This window comes from Squalius cephalus (assembly GCF_949319135.1).
Source record: "Squalius cephalus genome assembly, chromosome: 9".
In the NCBI taxonomy this organism is placed as follows: domain Eukaryota; kingdom Metazoa; phylum Chordata; class Actinopteri; order Cypriniformes; family Leuciscidae; genus Squalius; species Squalius cephalus.
Genome location: NC_137130.1, coordinates 24,204,698 through 24,230,813, shown reverse-complemented (window position 1 = coordinate 24,230,813; position 26,116 = coordinate 24,204,698). Strand labels below are relative to the sequence as shown.

General features: G+C 37.5%; 2 protein-coding genes across 2 annotated transcripts in view; one reads left to right on the top strand and one right to left on the bottom strand.

Annotated features, from left to right (window-relative positions):
- Positions 1–297: 297 nt before the first annotated feature.
- On the bottom strand, positions 298–2,641 carry LOC307164891 (uncharacterized protein). Its single transcript, XM_079882102.1, has 4 exons — positions 2,518–2,641; positions 1,922–2,230; positions 1,509–1,624; positions 298–1,327 (listed from the first exon to the last, which is right to left on the bottom strand). Exons 1-4 carry the CDS (start codon positions 2,609–2,611, stop codon positions 1,253–1,255), a joined length of 594 nt encoding a protein of 197 aa, XP_079738228.1. The 5' UTR covers positions 2,612–2,641; the 3' UTR covers positions 298–1,252.
- A 7,683-nt stretch (positions 2,642–10,324) lies between these two features.
- The window catches only part of raph1a (Ras association (RalGDS/AF-6) and pleckstrin homology domains 1a), a 77,375-nt gene continuing 61,583 nt past the window's right edge, over positions 10,325–26,116 (top strand). The window contains exon 1 of the mRNA XM_079882100.1: positions 10,325–10,573. The gene's annotated coding sequence lies outside the window, so the exon portion shown is untranslated. The remainder of the gene's footprint in view (positions 10,574–26,116) is intronic.

The following is a 26,116-nucleotide window of genomic DNA, read 5'->3' as shown; positions in this document are numbered from 1 at the left end:
AGCAAAAACAGTACAATAGCAGTGGAAATGGAAAATTTGGTTAAGGGTGTGGTTTGACTCTCAGCCTATCATAAAGCCAAGTGGTCAAGAGATAATTTGACTGAATTTGTGGAAAATATTAAAATCAGAAATACACTTGAAAGCAGATTCAGCACTTTCAAAATTAGTGCAATAAACTGGTCAGAATACTGAATTTGCTGATCACTTGCTTATTATTGCATCATATCATATTATAAGGAGTGTTGGAAACTTATAATGTTTCTTGGGAGCGCTGTTCATTAAAAACTTCAAAATATTAAGTTTAATCAATTTTATTATTGTATTATGTTTCATTTTATTCTGTTGGGTCAAAATTTTGGCTCTACTATGTACATTACAATTTAAAGCATTTGATGTAATACATTCAACTTATAGCGTCTCTTTGGAGCGTTGTTCATTAAAGACATAAAATGGAAGGATGATCAAATATTATTTCGTTTAATCTGAATTTCATTATTGTATCAAAGTTTCACACTTTTAAGGGGTTTTACCTACTTTGTACTTAAATTACAACTGAAAGCATTTGACATAATGCATTCATTGTGCAAATACTGTGCATGCTGTTCTGAGAAACTAAGATTTGCATTGGCTACAAAGGTTATTGTTATCGTTAACATAAACACAGATCCTGCATGTGAATCTCACAAGATATTTTGCAGAACAATGGTTACTGCCACCCACCACCCTATTCTTTTTTCCTGTCATTTCCTGTCTCTGCTGTCACTAACATATTATACTGATATAATATTACATGTTGCTGTTGACACTAGTGCAGGTTTGCATATTTCTAAGTGCAATAGTGTAATTACTGATAAAGTAGATACAGACACTGAAAATAAAGTGGGGTACTTGTAATGCAGTTGCAAACACAACAGAAAATTCATTTATTGTCTTGTGCAAACGATTGTATTGTTTCTCTAAATGAATTCAAATCCTGCTCAAGTCACACTGAAGAAATGCCAGAATGAAAGATGTTTGCAACAATGAAACACAGGTTTCCATTAAAGTCAGGGTATCATAGTGTTTCAGTGTAAATATATATATACATATATGAACATACAGCAATAGATGCAAGAACAAGATCTGTTAAATACACTCTGTCTTGTTTGACTGGCAGTACTGCTCAGCTGACTGGAGGTACAAATGTAACAGTCAATGGAAGATGTCATATTGCTAGTGCTACATTGGTGATATTTGCTGGATGCTGAGCTCATCAGCGTCGTCTGAATCCTCCTGGTCTTGTGTTTATGTAGGGGTTCTCAGGTGGCTCGGTGGTCTTCAGTTTACGCTGAAATAAAAACAGCATATCAGCAATTTCATAGAGCTAGCGCATCAAGCAATTTTGAAATCTTGATTCCAAATATGAACTCTTTAGCGTTGGTTATGGATTTATATAGGACATGTCCTTGCTGCAAAGAACTGCATATGCAGGTAAGCGTGTGTGGTTGCAGAATGACATAGATACTCACTGCGAAGTAACAGCTGAAGACTGTGATGATCAGGTTGTAAAAAAGGATGATCCCATAGGCAATATAAAGTGGCAGTGGCATATGCTCAGTGGGACAAGATAGGGGCTGCTGAGCATCTGAAAACATATAAATAATATCGAATTAACCAAATATATTTATGTACTTTACACTTTCTATTGTAAAAGTATTGTTTCAGTATATATTATTATGGCATAATCTGCAATGCATTAACTAATCGAGCGAAAAGACTGCAAGACTGCAATGCTGGTCTTCGCTGGTTTAAGATCTGACCAGGGTGGGAAACCAGCAGATCAAATTAGGTTGGTTTAAGCAGGGGACCAATGACTGCTGAGTTTTGTCACTAATCAAAGCATAAATGTCAATTAAAATGATTTCATTGCATCTTGTTTTACCTTTAATAACGAGCAGTATCTGGGATTTCCCGGGTATGGTGCGAAGGGTGTCAGTTTGGATTTCGCATCTGTAGAGTCCTGTGTCATTGGCTTCGGCCCTTAGGATCTTATATGAGAAAGAGGAGTTTTGTTTGGACACCTGAAACTGCTGCCATGATTGATGAGTGTTGTTTCTCATATCTGTTGAGTGCAGTATTGTATCTCCCTTGTGTAGACTGATGTTTATGGGTTTTTCATCCAATTCAAGCTTAGGGCAGGACACAAATGCTGTTGTATTTTCATCCACTCTTTTTATTTGTCTTTCAATGCCTGAAAGGTAAAAGCATATATGCACATTTTATTTTTGAAAGACAGAGATTGAGGATGTGGTATGCAGGGAGTGGAGTCGGCGGGTTCCTCCACTGTTGATTTGTTTCTTTAATGCAAAGTATTATTTTGTAATATTAAGTTCACTACATATTATAAAACCTCTCTTTTTGATTCATATTCTGGAGATGCTCAGTTCACTCAGTTATGAATATCCACAAGGACACATTCTGCACACCACGTAAATCAACTTGCACAACTGAATTAAGAAGCAACAGAAATTCTCAAACCTTTATCGAGACAGCAGTTTGAGGAGGATTCAGTAAGTTCAGGATGGAAGAGGGTAAGGAGAACAGCCATTGCAATGATCCACTGCTCAAGCATTTCTGCACTGCTGCGCCGAGCACGTGAAAACAGGGAAATATGACTTCAGAACTTTTACAGACAGATGCACGAGTCAGACGGGCTGAGGGGGTGGGGGCTGTTTCCTACCTGCGTCACAATTCAACACTGTAGAGGACACACATTTGACAGGCTTCTTAAATGGCTGAAAAATAAAGTTTGCTTATGGTTACCTTCTTTTGTTCTTAATGTAATAAAAAAACAGTGAGTATAAGGTGAAAATTTGCAATACTTCCATGATTTGATTTCAGCATAAAAGAAGAAACAAAGAAAAACATAGCTGCAACCAGCAAATAAGGGGCCAAGCACCAAAAAGCCATAATGAGTTCTGTAAGCGTGGCTGGGAGCATCAGACCAAATGCAATTTTTTGACGTTTTTAGATGATTTTAGTCAAAATAGTTGAAAAATCATAGATACAATATTTTGTAATGTGATTTAATTGCTCATAACTTTTGACCAATAGGTGGCGCTGTCACCAAATTGATTTGGTGTGGTCAGTGTGACCACAATATGCCAAAATATTGCAGAGTTACAGCTGCAGAATGAGTTCGGCATCATGTCAACAATGATGTGTTATTCGAGAATGGTTTGGTCAATCAAAAAACTTTCAATACCGTTGGTCTGAAGATGATCTGATTGGAATTTGGTGAAAATCAGATCAACGGTTTAGGTCTAGGGGGAGTTCGAAAAAGGAGGTTTTTAAAGAAAATGCCTATGGCATAATTGGTATCATTGTTCTCGGTATGACTCGAGGAATCTATCATGACCAGTTTCATTAAAATAGGTAAAGTTATTTTAAAGCTATTAGCATTTTTTTTTTGTAATTTCATTATACATTTTGACTGCTGTCTCTGAACGTTTTGAGTAGCTACCTTCAAGTCACGGTCACATACCAAGTTTCGTAACAATATGCTAGTGCTTTAATAAAATATAGGGTGAATTGCCCTAATGTGGGACATTTTTTGCACTTCAGACTTCTGTGACATATTGCGATGTGTAACCAAAACATTAAATCCACACCCAATACCAATTAATAAAACCAGGATGTGTCCTAATCAAATCAAAAGAGAAAATTCAGATAACCCATTCATAAGAGAAATTATAGACATATTAGTGCTCTTATTGAAAGTAGTCTGAGAAAATCTGCAGCTTTCTAATGTGGGACAGTTGTGTCCCCAATGTGGGACACTGAAAAATCTATGATAAAAGACCAAAAATCACATTGATACATGTAGAATAGTAAAATCTTATTTTATTTTAGATTCGCTGGAGAGTAGATTTAGGGACATTCCATGCCCTGGCCAACAGTCTCAGCTGAGGGACCCCACCATCCTCAACAATCTGCCTATACTCCTCTATGGCTCTTTTCATCCTGTCCTGCCTCCACTGATTAAGTTTCTTTCTCTTATCCTTTCCCTGTTTCTGCCTCTCTTTCTGCGTCTGACAATCTGTCCCTGTCTTTCTCACATTTGCCATTGTGATCTGAAATACATTTCATTGAATTAATCAGATGCATAAAATAAAGTGGAATGGCTTTATTGGTTTTCTACTGCGTTTTAAAATTCAGAGCTATTTTTCATTTTAAGTCAACTACCTACCTTTTACACACACATGACACATACATACACACACACACACACACACACACACATGTACGTACGCATGAACACGCACACATACACACAAAAAAAGAGCCTTCAAACCGCCCTCCAAGAATAAAACATTCACATGACTGTAAAAATCTGCATTAACAGTATTGTAATATTGCATTACAAGACTAAAACCATGTAAATAACCATGTTTGTCCCACAAACCATGCCCCACCACACATTTTTGACTCATTTACTGTAAGTACTGTCCCACATTAGGCTGATCATGCTGTCCCGGATTTGGAAACCACATTTCCTAAATTTGATAAAAATATATAGTTTATACACACAAAGTTAGACTATTTTTTGATGGACAAACATTCATAAGCATATTAGGCTAAAAAGTAGCAGGATTGCTTTGTTTAAAATGTATTTAACTCCTTAATATCAAATTTGTTAAAACTCTATGTCACTGGTCTTCAGATGGTCTTCACACAAGGTGCCTCCTGTTTGATGATTGCTCCACCCTCAAATATGATTGGACATTTGATAGGTCGTGTGATTTTGATCACATGACACCACAGCTTTGTCTAACCCATAGTTTCACTGTCATTCATGTATTTATGGGGGACCTAGGTGTCCCACATTAGGCAGTGTCCCACATTAGGGCAATTCACCCTAGCATTTAACAACAAAATTCAAAATGGCCGACACCCAAAATGGTCGACATGGAAAAATTGGATACCATTCGACTGGTACGTTGCACCGAATCAAAAGACACTCCAAACTGTTCAAAAGTTATCAGCAAAAATAGCCACATTTCATATCTCCTGACCACTAGATGGCACTGTGCCAAAACGCTACAAGTAGCTTCAGGTCATGCTTCTGATGATATGTACTAAGTTTAGTCTGAATACATTAAAGCGTTGCAGAGATATAGCCTCACGTCTATTTTGGCGTACCCCTCCACAAATTTGTTTATGCACCATACAAGAGAGGTTTTGTCTATCAAAAATCTTTTAATAACGCTTTGCCAGCACAGTATTAAGATGATCTAAGCCAATTCTGGTGAAAATCTGACAAATCGTCTAGGAGCAGTTTGAAAAATAGTTTTTTTGAACAATTCAAAATGGCAGGAACATCTTCATGGCAGAAAATGCATTTGAATCGTCTTAAGCCAAGAATCAGAGGAAAAGCCCTTACGGTTCAAAAGTTATTATAAACATGAGTGGAAATCTGGACAGTTGGTGGTGCTTGAGTTGAGTTAGAGGGATTGAATTTGAGACTCAAGATTTGTTTGACTGTCCTCTGTGTGCCAAATTTCATCTTTTTCCCGCAAACGGTTCTATGGGCTGCCATGGACTTGCGGGAGATAAAGAAGAAAACTAACTGATACAATAAACACAGAATAGATATTTTTCAACCTTCATGTGTAGGGTCTTTAAAGGATGAAATGGTTATTCATGAATGAGTCATTTTAATGGTTGTGGATTTTTACATAATGAGATTTATTAATTGTTTTCTTCACTTTTTTTGCATCGAAACTTCTCGGCACTCTTCTGCAAGTGACGCCTTTCACACACAAATCCACTGTCTGCAATGCAGCATTTCAGAGGAAGTGAACAATAACAAAAGGAAAGAAGAGGTGTCGCCTGCAGTGTTGTGGTTACATTTTACATTTGTGGTTATGTACATTTTACCATCAGCATTCTGTAACATTCTGCTTCTGTCGACTGCATTTACGAGCAAGCAAACGTTTCTCTACGTTTGCAGTGTTGAATCTATAGGCTGATTAAAATAATGTACATACTGTTCAAAAAATCTGATCAGTAATGTTTGTAATATCCAAACAAAATCTCCAAGTAGGAAATAATTACTAATTGTTTAACCAAATCAGTATTTCTAAGGAAAATCAAGCTTTGATTATCAACAATACAAATTTTTGTCTTTCAAAAATGAAAATTATCCCATAATTTAGTCACCCTCAAGGTGTATATGACAACGCTATCTCACGACCAATTCGTACAAGTGAGTAAAAGGTGGCTAATTCGTACGACCTCACTCGAATTGTCTAAACCCCAGTGATAGGTTTAGGGGCGGGGTCAGGGGTAGGTCATTCGTACGAATTAGCCACCTTGTAAAATTTGTACAAATTGCCGTGAGATCTGGTCGGACTTTCTTCGTTCAGCCAAACACAGTTATATTGAAAAAAACCCAACTAAATCCTGGCTCTTCCAAGCTTTATAACGGGAGTGAATAGTAAATAAAATAGCCCAAAAAAGTGTATCCATCCATCATAAAAGTAATCCATACAGCTCCAGGGGTTAATAAAGGCCTTCTGAAGAAAAGCATTTGTGTAAGAAAATTATCCATATTTATAACTTTATAAACTATAATCACTGCTTCCGTTAACAGAGTGACCTCTGACCCGACGAATGACGTAGGATGTAGGCATGAAGTATAAGCTAAGATTCATGCTCTCTTTAAAAATTCTAATTTTAGACTTCTGATTTGTGACCGGTGTTTTGTTTTGCTCTATCCTCTGCTCTTCCGCATTCGTCAATACGTCATGCGTCGGGTCAGAGGTCACTTTTTCGCCGGATCTAGACTCGTTCGAATTATGAATATGGATTACTTTTATGATGGATGGAGGCACTTTTTTTGGGCTTCAAAATCTCAATTACTATTCACTCCCAAAGTTTGGAAGAACCAGGATATTTGTAAATATCATTCTGATTGTGTTTGGCTTAAAGAAGAAATTCATATACACCTAGGGTGGCTTTGAGTAAGAAAATTATGGGATAATTTTCATTTTTGGGAGAACTAACCCTTTAACCCTCTATTGCATAGCGTTGCCATATGGCAACAATTACTTTATCTTAATTTTTTTTAAAAGCTGTTATATAAAATCTATGTTTTTACAGTTAGTTGTGAAAAGGGGGCTTTAACTTTTAAGAAAATACAATTTATGAGGTCACATGACCAGGATATCCTGTTTGCCAGTCCTTTTTGCTCATGGACATTGACATGCAAACATCACTGTCTGGGGCTCCTGAAGATAGCCTTTTATTCAGAATTTTGGAAAATTTTCATCAAATAAAAAAATTAAATCAGTATCTGGGGTAAGTAAACTTTAATTTTTTAACATTAAATTCAGTTTTGATTTTACAAGTTTTTTGTAATATGCTAAAATACATTTGTTGCCATATGGCAACTATATGCAAATATGGAAACGTCCTGGTGCATTCAACCTAATGGAGTCCCATTGACTTACATAGCATGAAACTACTCTGAGACTATGTTTACAACTTTTGCTTATATTTTAAAGGTAAAAACATTAGACCTTCACAAGCTGTTGTGGTGGGGAAAAATAAAAGAGGGCCCCAAAGCTTTGTCCCGCCAGATCCTGTCCGCAGAGACCCCACAGACCACTGGCCCTTGCATGCATCTGAGAAGGGCAGATGCAAAATGCCAGGATGCAAGGGCATTGTAAGAAGCAAGTGCTCCAAGTGTTTAGTTTTCCTCTGCTTCACTGACTTTCACAAGTCATGAAGAGAATTAAATGAAATGAAACAGCAAAAAAAATGACTAAATGAAATGAAACGAATGAATAGTGTATTTCAGTGAGACAGGTTCCAGGTTCCTGGTTATTATTACCAGACATTTCAGATAACTGTTGAAATTATATAATGTTTTTACTGTATAAATGTTTGTTTAAACATTTCACTAAGTATGAGATGGATTTGTTGAGTCTTGTTTTAAATCAAATTAGTTTTTTTAATTTTTTTTTGATTTTATGGTACTTTCCACGATTGCATATTGTTGCCATATGGCAACAATTTCCCAACGACCCCCCTTTAAACTTTTTTTTCGATTTTTTTTATATATATCTGTTATTTAGCTCATGTTAAGTAATAAAAACATGCAAAACATTTTTTACAATGTCTAATTAATAATGCGTGCAATAGAGGGTTAAACCAGATTTGAAAATCACTTGCAGTAACAGATGTAACCACTAATGGCAGAATACACACTGTGGCTCCATCTATTGCTTGGTTAAAATTTACGAGCCTGTGAAATTCACTTTCTATAGCACGCTTTAAAAAATCTAATTTTGGTTCTTTTACTATTTTGAACATTTACAGTTTTTAAATGGCGTTCTAATCTTCGCTCTGTTCCTTTACTGAATGCAGAGCACATACATCTTCACTAAGAATCGAGACAGTGATGTAGACCACAGAAATATGGTCATGCTGAGATTGTAGTGGTCTCAGTTTCACATAGTGTTGATGAGTCACACTTGTGTGATGTGGTTAGTCTGCAGGCCATCTTCATACTCATCTACTCTTATTTCATACCCCTTTGAACCCCCACCCCCTCCCATTATCTCATTATCTATACGTCCCACCTGTGGCATCGCCTACAAACTTGTGTGTTGAGGCATTAAGTTAAGTTAATGAAGCTAATTAAGGTGTCACAAAGATATGCATTCTAAAGTTTGAGGACTTTTAAATGTTTTTGAAAGTAGTCTCTTATTCTCATAAAGGCTGCATTTATTTGATCAAAAATACAGTAAAAACTAATGTTTTGAGATACTATTAAAATGTAAAATAACTTTTTTTGAACAGGTCTATATTTTAAAATGCCATTTATTTCTGGTATAGAAAAGCTGATTTTCCTTCAGAAATCATAATATGATGATTTGGTGCTCAAGAATCATTTTCTTATTCATTATTTATCAAAAAGAGTTCAAATATGATTTGATATAGAAATCTTTTGTAACATTCTAAATTGCTTTACTGTTACATTTAATCATTTAAATGCATCCTTTTTGAATAAAAGTATTATTATTATTATTTTTTAAATTGGTCACACTTTAGATTAGGGTCCAATTCTCACTGTTAACTAACTATTAATGACTTTTGCCTCAAAAAACTCTTAATGACTGATTATTAAGGTAGTTGTTAAGTTTACGTATTTGGTATACCAGTATTAAGGGATGTAGAATATGGTCATGCAGAATAAGGCATTAATATGTGCTTTATGAGTTCTAATAAACAGCCAATATCCTAATATGCATGCTAATAAGCAAGATTATCATGCAAGAACGATAAGATCGAACTTTTGAACGATACATAGGCTATTCCTTTTTTTTACATAAGCAACAATAGCACTGTTATTAATTTCACTAGGTTATTTAATTTCAAATATAGTTTTATTATTTACCACTCAACTATAAATTTTAATATTACAAAGATATAATAAAAACGTTATGGTTACACTTTACAACAACTTTACAATTCATTTGTTTACAATAGTTAATGTATTTACTAACATAAACTAACCATTAGCAATACATTTGTTACTGTATTTTTTAATCTTTAACATTAGTTAATAAAAACAGTGCATTAACAAATTTGAGCTTTCAACTTTTGATTTTAATAATGTTTTAGTAGCCTAAATATTGAAATTTACATTAACAAAGATTAATACAAAGATTAACAAAGAACAAAGATTAATTTGTAGCCTACTCTTTTACTTTTTACTATTTTAATTCATTTTATAACTGTATCATATCTTTTTTTATTATTTCTTTAATAACTGTTTTAATTTTCTTTGCTTTTATTTTGTGATTATTTTAAGTCCTTTCTGTAAAGCACTTTGAATTGCCATAGTGTATGAAATGTGCTATATAAATAAACTTGCCTTGCCTTGTAGAAGTGCAGTTCATTATCAGTTTATGTAGTTAACTAATGAAATCTTATTGTAAAGTGTTCCCAACTTTAGTGTTTTGCTTGTAAAATGGCAATCGTCAGGGTCAGGGACGCCAAGACGTTATACTATGCGAGATATAATATATTAATATAAATAATATATTGCGCTCCGAAAATTTCCTATAGCCTATAGAAAATGCGGCCTAATCCATGCCAATGCACATTTCGTACAGGGTAGCCTACACATATATGCTGCATTTTTTTTAATGGGAAAGCCATTGTGTCAAAACGCCAGTGAGTCGTATTTCCATGCCTTGCATGACGTCACAACGGGTAGGGCGCAATCACATGGATTTCGGGGCTGGACAGGAAACGGAGACGCCAGGAACGCGCATCGGTCCGCAGCTCAGAACGGGAATGGAAGCGGGAGAGAAACGGGAGGCTCGCTCGTCTCATCATCACCACCACCATCCTCATCCTCAAATATAAGCGGTCGGCACGGGCAGCGAAACCCCGATTTAAGTGGTGGACCTGGGATTCTGTCGCTGGATTTGCGCAACACATCAGCGGCTTTTTTTCCATTGTTACCGTTTCCTTCGGACAAGACAGAAGCCGCAGAACCGTCGGCTGCTTTGCGACAGTAAGCGCTTACTCTTTATTTATACTCGCTGCTGCATGCGACCTCTTTTTGAAACAAATACATTAATGAACCGAGCACGAGCGTTGGCTTGTGTATTTCACACTGGCTGTATCATTAGCTCATTAGTATATAGGGATACACAGAGGAAAATCCAGGGAACAGCCCTGAAATTCAGACAGCTGTGCAGTGCCTTCATGTCTGAACATCAGGGCTGCTCCCTGTGTAAGAAAAAACCCCGTTGTATTCGATATTAAAATACTGAAACGATTAATGGTAGCCTACATTTTGCTGATTTGTCAGTTTTTGCACTATAGAATAAAGAATCCGGAATAATGAGGCCAGATTAATCAGTCTGTCAAATAGAGGATGGGGTGCATCTCCATCTGAATAGCCTACATCTGCTGTTGTTCCGGATCTTGAGGCTGGTTGAGATGTTAAACCTTTGCTATAAGCCTTTTTGGTCTCGTTTCTGCTGTTATTGGTGTTTTTTCCCCCTCATTGTACCTGGTGGAGTGTGTTCTGCAGTAACACATACTGCACACAGATGAGCTGTTGCCAAATTGGACCTCCCCTACACACACACACACACACACACACACACACACACACACACACACACACACACACACACACACACACACACACACACACACACACTCTTCAGGCTCCACCCTTTGCCCATGACACCCCATGACAGCTGTGGGTTTAGTGCCAGTCTTGGTGCCCGTGCAGTGGAGGCCTATTTTCGCACATATTTGTCTGAGATTGTGTATACTTTTACTTAAGCGAATATTTATTTTTCAGGCTTTTTTTTCCGGAAAGTTTCCTTTAAATGAAAGGTAATTTGTAACATTATGAGGTATGCTGTAACAATGAATCCTGCCATTAAATAGTTTTTCAGCATGTAAACACTAAAACAGTTCACATAACAACAAAAATGTAGCATGCATGAGCAACCGTTTTTTGGTCAAAAAACCATTGATAAAATTGAGCACTTTTACATTGTTACACATGCATTTCTGTTTCAAATTAATGTTGTTCTTTTGAACTTTCTATATATCAAAGAATCCTGAAAATGTTTATTTTCATATATTTTTTTCATCCTCTATTTTTTTCCCATTTTATTTTCATATATCTTTTACATCCTCTATTTTGTTCCATTTTATTTTCACATTTATTTTCATCCTCTATTTTTCCACAAAAATATTAATAATTTTCAAAATTTATAATAATAATAATAAAAATGTTTCTTAATGAGACATAAAACAAAAAATACAGACCCCCAAAGAAGGGTAGTGTGTAGTGGTCAGAACAGTCCAAAAATAATGTGTTTATGGCTCTTTTAATGCTACTTTAACTGTAGATTGCAGATGACTGTCATATAAGAATGTACTATCATCTATCATATGCATCTTTGATGACTTCAGTAGAAGCTAGAGGCAGACTGGAAGAGCTCAGATCTGAAATGTGGATCATTGCATTGGTATAGAGGAAATATTCTAATAGCAATCTCTTTGCTTCAGATTTTGGAAGCTTTACTGCGCTTGCTGCTGGTAATGCATTAAACTTGAGATTTATTTCTCCTGCACAGACTGCTGTTGCTTCAGTCTAATCCAGTGGGAGCAGTAGAATATGTGCAGAGAGGGATGCAAAACAAAGAAATTGTTTTGCTTTTTATATAGGAATTACACTGGGAGATTTTTCTTCAGTGTTGCTGTAAGTGTTCCAAAATGCATTGTTAGTGGTATGTGCAGAAATAATTATCATTACCTCTCACCATATGTGCAGCAGCAAGCCAGTGTCCATTCCCACCGGATTCCTCTTTCTAGAGCTGGCCTACTATACCAGAATGACGTCAAGTGATTGTGAAACTAGGGTGGATGCTGGCAGTGTGGACCCTGGGGTTCAAATGCAGAGAGTCTAGCGGCCTGGATCTTTTTCTGCTTGACAGATTCTTTGTCCTAAGTGATCGTAAATGAGTCTTGATAAAGATCCAGTAGGTTCTCTGTGTTGCTGACCTTTGCAGCATGAGGCGATATCTGACGGCTCGCACTGCGCCCACTCTCAGTACTGAAACTGGAGACGACTGCGGGGCTCTTCAGGACGGAGGAAAAGAGCAGAGGAAGAGGAAACGGCCAGCTAGGATAAAAGGGAGTGCAATCGTTTAAATTAATAGCGTCCCACGAGTCCCGGACGAAAGGACGTCCTTTGTTGGGGCAGGAGCAGGTCAACCGTGCGCATCAATCTTCAGTGCAGCACAAGTGCAATATTGCTAATGTTTCGTGAGTGAGAGAGGACTTCGTGCCAGCTTTAATCAGCTGACATCTGCTCTATAGCAGCCCGAGTGTATTGTCAGGTGTGTGTGATCTGTCATCGGCTTAGTTTCACTCATGAATGGCACTCGTCTGACTCTATGCAGATGTTTGCTCCCTTGGATATAAAGACCAGAGCCTGATTTGTCATCAGAATGATTTGTCATATAAACCCCCCATCTCCATAACACTGTAAACATGTAAAGGTGGAACGAGGTGACTCATGTCAGAGTGTTTGTACACATGGCCTGTTGAGCTTTGCATTGTGATCCAATGTTTTATTTAGGCGTGTTTGGTTCTGTATTATGTTCACATTAATGTGAACTGTCTTACAACAATGGCAGATTTTGCCCCCCTTGCATTGGCTTCCCTTCTAACAGCACTGCTTACATTGTAACCTGCCTATATTGGGTAAAAGATTAAAAGTGTTTACAGCCTCTCAAACAGTGTTGTTTTAGAAACATTGGCAGCTGCCACAGGCAGTGACACGGCTTCATCTGTGTGTGTGAGAGGTAAACTGTTGGAGAGGGAGATTCACTGCGTTCATGCACTCAATTTGCTATCAAAATGAATGAATTATTTACAATGGCCAAAACTGAAGTAGCAACAGATCTTTTCTTCCCAATTGTGATGTATAGTGAAATAGATTATTGAAAAAGAACAAATGCCGGTCAAGGACTTGGTTCTGTGCATCGGTTGTTGATTAGATGGAGGCAGATCTGAACGTGAGCTTTCAGTCTATTGTAAGAAAGAGTTTAAGCAATGATTGGAGGAGGCATACGGCACCAGAGAGAAGTCTGTCATTGCAAAAAAAGTTCTGTTAATGAAATTCTTAATTTACAAGGTCAAACGCATGCATGGAAGAAATGATCACAATAAGATATATAACATGCATTTAGAAAATAGCAGAATTTTCATGTCATGCTGACTTTAAAGGGATACTCCACTTTTTTTTGGAAATAGGCTCATTTTACAACTCCCCCTGAGTTAAACAGTTGAGTTTTACCGTTTTCGAATCCATTCAGCCGAGTTTCTGATGTTTAGAAGAATATCAATAACCAGACAGTTTCTGGTCTCATTGACTTCCATAGTATATATTTTTTCCTACTATGGAAGTCAATGAGACCAGAAACTGTCTGGTTATTGATATTCTTCTAAACATCAGAAACTCGGCTGAATGGATTCGAAAACGGTAAAACTCGACTGTTTAACTCTGGGGGAGTTGTAAAATGAGCCTATTTCCAAAAAAAGTGGAGTATCCCTTTAAGGTGAAGTGTATGTTTTCAGTGTTACAATAATTTAACCTGTTTTACTGTAATTTGCAGTGCACTAAAATAAGCCATTTGTAGATTGTTGGTTTCCCCTGAAAAGAGGAAGTATTGTGGTTCTGTGGTCCTTTAAAACATTGCTCTGTCTGATTGAGCATCTCCACCAGCACAGCAACATGAGCCCAGCCAATGGTGTGAGTTTGGGGGCAGGACTATCTGATTGACCAATGGTAAATGGGTTTGGAAAAAGCTTGTTTGAAAACAAACATCATTTTTGCAATTCCGTTTGGAGACACTAATGGCACAGAAATTATACACTTCCAAAAGCTTCTTTGTCATGCTTTCTACCACATGAAATGCTGTCACTGAAAACATTATTTATATTGTATTATACTTATATTGTTGGAAAATAAATGTTTAAAATAATGCCCTGATAATTTAAGCTGTCAGTCTAAGTCACTGCATATTCGACTGCCAGTGCATATCTGATTGAAATCCGGTCAGATTAAGCAAGTGTGAATGGCAATAAATCACATGATATGCAATTTTTACAGATCTGTTTTGATCTACATTTATGTGTGGTTTGAAATCCTATTCAAATCGCATTTCTTGAAATCTATTTCAATCTGACTGCTCTGATCGGATTTCGCGTGGTTTATGTGACTTTCTAACGGCTCGTAAAATGTAAACGTCAGATGTTGTTATAGGAACAACAAGGTTATAAAGTATTATTTGCCGGACAAGCAGAAAATGACAATATAATGGAGACATGTTTTGCTGCCAGAGACAACAGCACTTAATAAAGCCACGTGTACCAGCCTCCTATAGTTATGCCGCTGTCTGATAAGATGCTGTAGTCCAGCGTGGCGATACACATTGTCATGTTATAATTAAGACAACATCTGTATTGCAAACCCCTCCATGTTGCTGTTGTTGTTGATGTTGTTACTGTTTTTGGCGTATACCTGCCAACGCTAGCCTATGTCAAAATCCAATAAGGATATTCCGGAAACCAAAAGAGTGGCATGGACACACAAATCAGATCTGAACTGTTGTGATACACAATGTGGATGTCATTTTTAGATCAGATTCCAATCGGATACACATATAAACGCATATGGAATAACAGTGTGAACGTAGCTTTAGTTTTTGAGTTAAGCTATTTTAATTGCCATTATTAGAGGCTGTGCCCAATGATCTGTTATGAACAGCATTTTTATAAACAGCTGATTAAATATGATCCACACCTCAGAGCTTTACTTGAGTGTTATACATCTCACTTATTTATTTCGTCTTATATATCTTCTTTGACAAACTCTTTAGGTGTGTTCACATTTCCCATACGGATTTTGACAGACGAAAACGGTTCATTTCCGCGCAATTGAAAATTTCACATGAGGGCGAAGAATTTCACCACGCTCACCCTCACGCTGTTGCAAACCTGTATGACTTGGCAAGAAAGTCATTTGTATAACATAAAGGTGAGTAAACGATGACAGATTTAGATTTTCGGGTTAACTAATGCTTTAAGACCACAGATAGTGGAGTGGTTCTTTTTGATAGGCTGCAGCCTTCATTTGAGCTCCTTTAGCCACTGACAGTCAATGAGATTAAGTGTCACATTATACTGCTGCCAAGATTTTATGGACACAGTTGACCTTGGCAGCCTTCATCCCCACGTCCCCCTGAGAGGAGTGGCTGTTTCCCACAGGACATGGGCTAAAGGGAGAGAAGGAATGAACAACCAGAGTTCTATCAGTTCTGCTCAAGGACTACAATCAGCCGAGTGTGAAGTGACACTCTCAACGTGTGCTGTTTGTCCTCCTTTTGTGCATAACTGACAGAAGTTTATCTTGCATTCCTCAGGAGTGCTTCAGAAATGCAATACATGTGATTCTTATTATAAGGCACCATATTAAGGGATAATGTACAGTCAACTGCTCATTACAAAATAAACTAGATGGAGTAATCAGGACCCCAGTGCGAAGGAAAGGTGTCTTGTTGTAACACCCCAAATGGGATGGAGTGGTAACGATCTGCTGATTGTATATTATCCTGCTTATTACATGGCCACTTACCAAATAAATATTTAAATTATTGATTTGAGCTATATTGTTTGTTTATGTGAAAAGAAAGAGACTGTCGACTGACACAAGAGCTGAAAGCACAGCTAGGATATCAGTCAGTGGACCTTATGGTAGGGTAGACGTAATATTTCTTTTAATTAGATATATATTGATGATATTTGTAGGGGCAGTCATGGCCTAATGGTTAGAGAGTCAGACTGGTAATCCGATTCTCAATACTTGCAGGAAGTGACTGAGCAAGGCACCTATTCCCCAATCGCTCCCTGGGCGCCGCTGCAAAAATGGCTGCCCACTGGTTCGGTTATGTGTATCCACGGTTTGCAGTGTGTGTGTGTGTTCACTACTCCCTGCTCCCAATGTGTGTAACTTGAATGGGTTAAATGCAGAGTATCGGTTCCGAGTATGGGTTACCTTACTTGGCCTTCACATGTCACTTTAATACTGTAAAACCCCCATTTTATTAGCACAAAAAAATGTGCTTGACTTTAAGGTGTGTTATGCAGTTTAGTGATTATTTATACCAAATGACTTGTTTGACAGCAGAATGATTGAGCAACCAGAATCAAGTATTCCAAGTAATATGTTTTTTTCAATCGTTGTTCCACATTATTAAAGTTCAGTGCTGATAGAGAGCGTGTAAATGTGTTTGTGGTGAGGCAGATTTGCCTTTGGCACTTTCTGAAATTGTTCGAGGAGATCTTTCTGTCTGTCTGTCAGTGCTGTAGTGTCGATCATCAAATTGTGTTGAAGTTGTCAGCAGTTGCATTTGTTGATGAAAGGTAGTATATTAACATCCAAGTAGTTTGTTTGTATGCCATGATATTTTGCTGATTCATACTGTTGCCACCTGAGCAGCTTTTGTTTTGGTAGATAGGTGGAACAATGCCTCACCCAATGTAAATACACATGGGTGTATTTCAGCCATATGTATTTCAGTATTTCAACATGTTCCAGCCAATCAGCTCTCCTCCTCCTCCGGTTAGTGTGCAGATATGGTTTCAGTAAAAGGTGAAGAACAGTTTAGTAAGATGTAGTGTGTAATTTCTATACTGTCTGGTTGTGGCATCACATGGTCTAATCTGCTTGTTTGAGAGGCCCAACTTGGCAACATTTGGCACCAATGATGTGAGTTTGGAATAGGAATAACTGTTCATTTGAACCAAGAAGTCTCTTATGTTCACCAAGGCTACATTTCTTTGATCAAAAAGACAGTGAAAACAGTAACATTGTGAAATATTATTATAATTTAAAAATATTTTTTTTGTGTTTGAATGCATGTTAAAATGTAATTTATTTCTGTGATGGCAAAGTTGAATTTTCAGCATGATTACTTGATGTCTTCAGTGTCACATGATCCTTCAGAAATCATTAAGTCACTCAAGGAACGTTTCTAATTATTATCAATGTTTAAAACAGTTGTGCTGCTTAATATTTTTGTGGAAGCCTCTTTGATGAATATAAACTTCAAAGGAAAATCATATATTTGAAATAAAAATCTTTTGTAACATAAATCTCTTTAATGTTACGTGATTAATTTAATAAAAGTTTTAATTTATTTAAAAGACAAAACTTTTACAATTTGTCTGAAATTGTCATATCATGTCTTAAAGTGGTCATGCATTGAGAAATACAATTTTCATGGATGTTTTCAAAACTTTATCATTAGTCTAAACAGCTTTTATTGATACCAAGCTCAGAAAACTACTCGTTTTGGATTTTGTCATATTATTACGTCATAGTGTGACGAAAGACTGCCTTTGCCGAAGAAGATTAACACCTACATTTTACATCATTGCCTCTTTAGCCCCGCCCACCGATTTGTACGTGTCATTACACCAGCAACAAAACAATAGAGATGCTTCTGAGGATTGCAAGACGTTTTGAAGTGCCAAGTTATGGGAAAACACAGTCTTTTCATTGCCATCCTTGTGATCCTAACATTAAGAAAGAGTGGATGAACTTTATTTTTAACAAAGTTCTAGTCAGATCGCATCAGTAAGACACATTTACATTTACATTTACATTTATTCATTTAGCTGACGCTTTTATCCAAAGCGACTTACAATTGCTATATATGTCAGAGGTCGCACGCCTCTGGAGCAACTAGGGGTTAAGTGTCTTGCTCAAGGACACATTGGTGTCTCACAGTGGATTCGAACCCAGGTCTCTCACACCAAAGGCATGTGTCTTATCCATTGCGCCACCACCACCACCAAGACACTGCCTGTCCATTTGTTCGCTTCATACATTTTTTTTTTTAGTTCATATCCCCTTTAATAAATTAAAAATAATACATTAACATTTAGCAAAGTCTCTCATTTTGGTATATAGACCTTGTGCGCCAGAGAAACGAGGGCGCCGCCATCTTTAGAATATTGTCTTTTAACTTCCGTTTTTGCGGTCGCTCTGTATATTTCTATGGCATTGCTGTCCAGGAGTAATTAGCTTTTGAAGTGGATTTACTTAATGTAAAGTTAACGAAAGTTATCATGAGGACTGTAATGTAGATGTCTTAACAAATGTCAGTCGACCGGGAAGATTTTAAAGCGAGCCGTTCATTAATAAACACGCAAAATCGCTGTGAAAATACAGACCGGAAGTCAAAAGACAACGAGCACAGCGCTGAAAAGGGGCGGGGCTACATAAGGTCTATATTTGATGCATCTTCTCTTTCTAGCCTTGAGTCGTCGTTTAGTCAAATGTAAAGCAGCATAAATTACAACCAAAGAGATAGAGTGAAAAAGAGAAGGTTAATTTGTAATATTAGAATGAGAATGTAAGTAAGTGGGGTTGCTGGAGAGGGGGTTGTTTTTTAAGGATATTTTAGATATTAGCAAGTGGTACTGTGTTATTTTTGTTCAGCATGACCAAAGAAGCGACCTGCTAGCGGTCGGCTGTTAATGCTTTAGCGACCCACTGTTTCAGTCCTGACCTACTCTTGTAAGGCAGCCAAGTGTGTTCGGGTAAGAGAGTGTGAGAGAGTGACAATGGGGGTAGAGTTCGCATGATAGAGCATCAACCATCACTGCTAGTGCTATCTCTCTGTCAGCTCAAATAGTGGCAGACGTGTCTCTGACTGCGTGATAACTACAGAGATATCTGTGTTCCCAAATCTCAGCTTGAACAAATTTCTGCTTGGCCTTGACCGTGCTATCCGAGCGTCACAAGTTGTTCTGTCTTGACCTGTAAGTGGTTGAATCTCTGAGATCTCTACCTTGATGTAACCACGCAACCCATTTTGTTATTGGTTTTATAGAGGATTCATAATAAGTGGTAATCTCTCAGCAGCAAAATTGTAGGCTTGCCAGAATCCAGATCGTAAAAAGAAAGAGTATGAATAGAAGAAACTTTCTGGCGAGTTGATATAATGTTGAAATCCGTGCTTGGAAAATCTAACCTCATTTGCTTTTGGTTCACTCGTCTAATGTTGTTGTTTCCCATCGTGCCAAGCTTTCTGCTCTGTTCCCTGTGTGGTGGACCGGGGGAAGAATGAGAGGATGGAGATCAGGATGCAGGTTTCTGGTCTTCTTCCCTCTCTGTTTATTGATTCATTGCGACGTTTATTTTACTAGCTCAGTATCTGACTGTGAGCAGTGTCAGCTGGTTAAGGTCAAACTCTTGTTGAAGGTGAATGAGAAATGTAGAGATGTTGGCAGTATCGTTTTAATTTGTCTGAGAAAGAATGATCAAGATGAAGAGAGAGAAAAGAGTTCAGTGTGATTCATTTTAGTTGATACGTTCGTACAGTACGTTAATCAACACGTTCAAAATGATTCATTTGAGTTATGAGTTGAGAAATTTTACTTTCTGTTTTCACTGTTATTTATTGGGATGTGATATCTTTAACACATTTTGCCCCTCTAAACAGATGCTATGTACCAGTTCGCTACTTTTTTGTATTAACTTTTATTGCAACTTCTGTTACAAAAGGGTCGCTTGACTAGTTTGAAACTTTAGCTTCCCAATCTACAAGCTACTCTCATAATTCAAAGTTAGTTTCAGCACTGGGAGTAACAGAATCCTCTATATATCCAGCTCTAAGAGTGAACTCCTTACACAGAAAATCATTTGATCGTGTTATAACATGTCTGGAACAGCTGTGGTAATGCAAGGAGAGACATAATTACATCCCAGCTGTTTTTCCCTCTAACAAGTCCAGCTCTGAGGTAAAGGAGAGGCAAATGTTCCTGGATGTAATTGTTGAAGTTTGTTCAGATTGACACCTTTATTTTGTTTAACTTGTGTTTATTAACAGAAAAATAGGTTTTGCCTGTTCTTTTCAGTCAGAAGTGTCACTCTGTTTAAGCTTTCTGGAAACTGTCAGAAAAGTTTAAGATTTAGGCCGAAGTTCAGAAGAAATTTTCCAACTGTCTGAACGTCTTTATATGTTTAGTAAGGAAAGGGAACGTGTATTAGACACTAAAGGTGTGTACACACACATATAGTTGGATTAAGCATATTTGTTGCCTGTTACTATTTTTAAACTGAATATTTAATTATAATTATTGTTAATATTAAATATTGAAATGTAGTCTTCTGTTTAAAAACAACATTTGTTAGTCATTACAGCTTACACTATCTCTTAAAGCCCCTGTTTTCTGTGTGTGTGTCTGTGTGTTTTGAGGATTCACCTCATTTGTGACGTCATGGCCTAGACCCTCCTAACACCATCCCAGAGCCAGACTCTTATTGGGTGGCTGAAGAAGAGCATCATGCGCATTGTGTCCTCAGAGTCCGAAAGGGTGCAATTAGGGCTGGGCGATATGTCATCAAATATGAACACAATATTTTTTCCGTATTGATCAAAATAGATATTCATCACCGTATACAGTATATTTTGACAATCCTACCAGATTGAAGAGTATCCCGACAATGACTGAAGCTTGGAGAAACCAAATATTTGAAGAGGTACAACCTATACATAAAAGTCCACTGTTCACTATTTTATTTTATTTTATTATTCATTGATGATCAACTTGTGCTTTTACCCGCAAATATGCGTTCTGTGTGAACCGGCCCCTAATCAGCACTTCATCGCTTTTAAGAAACCCAAGCCACTTCCATATAATTTACATTAAGAATTCTCTCAGCTTTGGAGGTGAAGTGTGTGTACGGGCAAGTTGAAATGCACTATTTTGTGCTAATTAAATTTTTAATAACTATTTTGCGACTCAAATGTGAAAAACATATCTTGCCATCACTTCTTGGCTTGTTACTGTTTGGGAATTTCATGAGACAAAGTACAAATTAAGAGTAAATCGTGTGTGTGTGATATTGAATCTGTCTAATCGGATCTGATCCACACGACTGGACCTTTAGATAAAACTCCTCTTGGGGTTGTGTCCAAGTCATGTAGCAGCATGTGTTGCATTGGCTATCCTCTGTTGTAGATCCTTAAATGTAATGATGAGAGTTCAGTTTCAGTCATGCAATAGGTCAGCAAACCTAGCAATTTGCTATTAAACTTAAAGGTGCAGTAGTACATCTGGGAAAATGCTAACTTTAGCCTAATAGCACTAAAAGCGTACATCCAACCCTCCCTGCCATAGACATATTTATAATTTTAGAGAAAACTTTATAGTACAGTTATTAACAGTACTACAATACCAAATGTAAACAAATTCTTAAAAACGGAATTAGATGCAGCAAGTTTTCGGTTTGTTTAGCTAATAGCTAGCAAAACTTGTCAGTGTGTAATAATATTTCTTGCATGCCAGGGGTTCCACGATGAGAGTCTGGTTGTTGTTGCTGGTTGCCTGCCATTCTCGCTCTTGTCTTCACAGTGTACTTGAACGTGCTGATGACTTATTATGTCTGCGTAAACAGGCTGCGCTGTGGTATGCAAACACACATTGACCGACAGGGAACACATGCTATAGGACCGTTCGGACCGAACTCAACGATTGAACGAACATCCTATGGCCCTACGCCTTCCACAGACGACATATATTTATAAAAATACATTTAGACCGCTTAACAGAGTGATTGCTATCAGGATATGAGGAGACTTTCAACCAGCGTAACAAAAAATGTGTCTGCAGAGAATCACCTACTCTGTGGTTCTTTAATGCGAGTGTGATGGCTGCACAATGAAAAGGTTCTTTAATCCTCTATCACACCAAGTGAGCTGCATGTGTAGGCAGCATTTTATGGTATCATAGGTGTGTTCCCAACTTCCACTGTAAATTTTGAGTACACTTTAAAGCATGCCTTTTGCATATCAATCTCAGAATGCATGGCAACAACGAAGCCTTAAAGGGATAGTTCACTGTTGTCCTATTTGGCTCATGGATACCATGTCAGCATTGAAATTTTTCCACTATTGCGTGCTTCAGCATGTGTGTGTTCTGAATCAGATCGCTCTGACCTTCCAGCGGCGCCAACCGTGGTGCGCAGAAACTAATCAGCTCCTCTGCGATTAAACCCAGACATACACACGCCATTGTGTGTATAAATGTGATAAAGACTGCTACTGCGGTGTGAAAGTAGAGATGGCTCATGGATTTGTGGGATAGAATTTCAAAGCAGGTCTGGTGGAGTTATGATGGGTCTTCAGCACTCCTGCCTAAGGCGTTCCCTCGTATGGAATAGCTTGTCATTTGTGTTTTGCTTTCATTTTCATTGCTATATTCATCTTTTTTTGTGCATGATGCTGAGGATGAAACAATTTTTTCATTCTGTCCGATACCAATAAGCTGATCATTATTTTTATTTTGTCTAAATAAATTAAAAAGAAAACACTGAAAATTATTAGTAAAATTAAAATTATTAGTTAAATTACAAGGGTTATTCAATTATTAGAGTGTTATCTTTTTTTATATTTTAAGTTTTCATTTAAATTGGTTAAAATTAAATTAATAATTGTATGTGATTTTATGTGGTCTAAATTTCTTTCTAAAATGTTGCTTCGATTTTTTTCTGTTTTTATTTTAATAATTGTAGTGCTTCAACTTATTTCATTTCAGTTAGTTGCAGTTTTTCATCTGATATTTGTATTTTATTTTATTTCAGCTTTATTTCAATTACTGAAAATGATATTTAATAGTTTTTTTAATAGTTGGTTTGATGATGGCAAAGGTAATCTAAATATAAAAACATGAGAATGAGCATGCATGCACAATTAATTATTTAATAATGACTGATACAGCTAAATAAAAAAAACCTCTAAAGCCTTGGACACACCAAGCCGACGTCAAAGGACTAGTGGCAATGAAAGCTGACTGTTGTCGACTGCGTCTCGGCCAAAAAGCTGTGCTTGAACACACCAAAAGGACTAAAGGCGACTGTCAAACATGCGTTCTGCGCCTGCGAGCAAGTTAATATCTCTCTATATCAGCACGTATCAATAGTCTGTTTTTGTCATTCAAAAAGGGAGACTGAAACTAGGACTGCAGATATAGCTACAAACCGTAAACAAAGCAACGCTTGCTTAACATTTTGATTATAAATCATGCTGATCACTTTTTTATTCCATTCAGCTCTTGTTATGATGAAAATATTCATGCATTCGAATGCTCAGGTAAGATGATGTCTGTACCGTCTTGACCTCTTTGCTCGCTTTGACCACTTTTGCTTTTATTCTCGTTCACTGGCTCGTTCGCTAAGCTGAACAGCCAATCAGAGTTCTCTCTCTCACCGATGGCCCGACGCCAATTCAACATGCTGACTCGGCCCGAAAAACCCAGACTGTGTCCGACTGGAGCCAACGGTATGGAACACACTGAAAAACCTAAGCCAACCGACGCTCAAAAATGTCCCGATGGTGTGTCCCGGCCTTAATGGATGTTCTTAATGTCAATGACTAATGTACATTATCTGCAGATCTCTTTGTGCATAGTGGACATGTTTGTAAGGTACCTACTATGTAGCTGACTAGATCTGAGAGATGCTTTGGAATAATGCCTCGCACACACACCGCCATCCCATGTCTACCGGCAGATCCCAGCGCACTGAGATCACAGTGCATTTCCGGGAAAGGCCAACGGCCTGCAGAGAGATCGATATGGATGAGGTATCTTCTCATGCTTTCTCTCCCACCCAGTGGGAAAAATAGGAAATGATCGCTGTTGGTTATGAGTCTTTACATTTATGACATTTAAACTGAAATCGGTTTTACTCTGATACCGAAACATTCTGCTGATGCACATTAGAAACTCTTCCCGTCTGTACATGCTGACTACTTTCTTCTAGTCTATAACATCACTTTAACCTCCGGATACGGTTCTATTTTTGTATTGGAGGAAATGGCTGCAACCAATATTGTTCCTGCTTTGTGTTGTTTCTCCACCAGCTCCATTTTAACACTGGTCATTCTTGTTGCTGTGTTTTCCTGCTATGATCTAATGTATAAGCGATTGTCTCTTGTGTATCCTTATTGACTGCTGCTATTTTCATCATTGGCCACACTAACACAAAGCACGCCCCGGTTTTGCTAACTCTCAGGGAAGGTGTCTTTCTGTCCATGTGGCCCAGTTTAGGACACTCTGGGTAGAAAAGTCTGACATGTGGTCATGGGAGTTGGGCCACTCAAAGCATAACTCTCCCATAAAAGACAAGCACACAGAGAGGCTTTTGTGTGAGATTTGTTGGAGGTCGTAGTGGGTGGTGGTTGAGTCATATTTTTGTGTGTATGTTCATCTGTGTCACTGGCCAGAGAAATTGCAGAGTCTAGATGGACCTTGTTCTTTCCTTTTTTACTTTGTGTGTGTCTCATATGAGACTAGAGCCTTTTCACACCCTTAATATGAGTCACATGTTCACATAATGTGCTCAGTCAGTGGCTAATGTAAGATACTTGCATTCATTAAACCGATTTTACAGATCGGCCGCCAGACTAAAACCATAAGTCTGACCATTTAAGAAAAAATATATAACACTACTGTTCAAAAGATTGGGTCGGTAAGATGTTTTTGAGAGAATTCTGTTATGTTCACCAGTCACCAAGGCTGCATTTATTTGATGAAAAATACAGTAAAAACAGCAATATTGTATTTATTGTTATTACAATTTCAAATAACCCTTTTCTTTTTTAATATATTTTAAAATGTATTTTATTCCTGTGATGGCAAAGCTGAATTTTCAGCTTCATTCTTCAGTGTCACATGATCCTTCAGAAATCATTCTAATATGCTGATTTGCTGCTCAAGAAACATTTCTTAACGATACTGATATTGTTCTGCTTGTGGAAGCCATCTTTGCTGAATTAAAGTATTATTATTTTTTCTAAAATAAAAAAAAAATCGTACTCACCGCAAACTAGGTCAGACATTTTGTGTTTATAAGTAGAGTTTGGGGTTTCCAAAAATAAGTATGAGTAATTGCCTTAGCAAATAGCGCTAATGAGTTATCCTGCCCTCTGTCATAGAGTGACCTATCTAAGAATGTGCTTAGATTTAAAAAAAAATGTTTTATGACTGAATTCCCTAAATGTGGATCGCTTGAAGCACTTAAAATACAGTTTACATATTGTCTCATGGAAATAGTTTTTGGGATTGCATACAAACCTTGCTTGCTGAAATGCCATAGATTGTACACTGAAAAGCAGTGGATTGCCTACTTCTTGCAGTGCTCTATTTTCTCTCTTGTGAACTGCTTGAGTTGTAATTACCACCACTAGCTATAATGCTTAAGAGTGTTTTCTTGAATGGATGATGGTAATTCTTCTCTGAGGCTTCAGAGAGAAAGAGAGAGAGAGCGTACACTGGCTTTCATCATTTAAACACCCATCAAAGCCATAGCATGGCCTCTGGTCCATTCCTTCTACGAGTCCTATTGACCTACTAATGACTCCCGGTCTCCGCTGCATCCCTCCACTCCACCAGCAGCTCACAGGCTCTGCCAGGTTAATTATTTCAATTCCAAATGTAGGCCTGGAGG

Excerpts from the sequence above, each read along its gene's own strand:
- LOC307164891 (XM_079882102.1), bottom strand. The coding sequence starts at position 2,611 with ATGCTTGAGCAGTGGATCATTGCAATGGCTGTTCTCCTTACCCTCTTC. Across the intron at positions 2,231-2,517 it reads AAACTGCTGTCTCGATAAAG|GCATTGAAAGACAAATAAAA; the intron begins GTTTGAGAATTT and ends TTTACCTTTCAG. Across the intron at positions 1,328-1,508 it reads TCTTCAGCTGTTACTTCGCA|CGTAAACTGAAGACCACCGA; the intron begins GTGAGTATCTAT and ends TTTTTATTTCAG.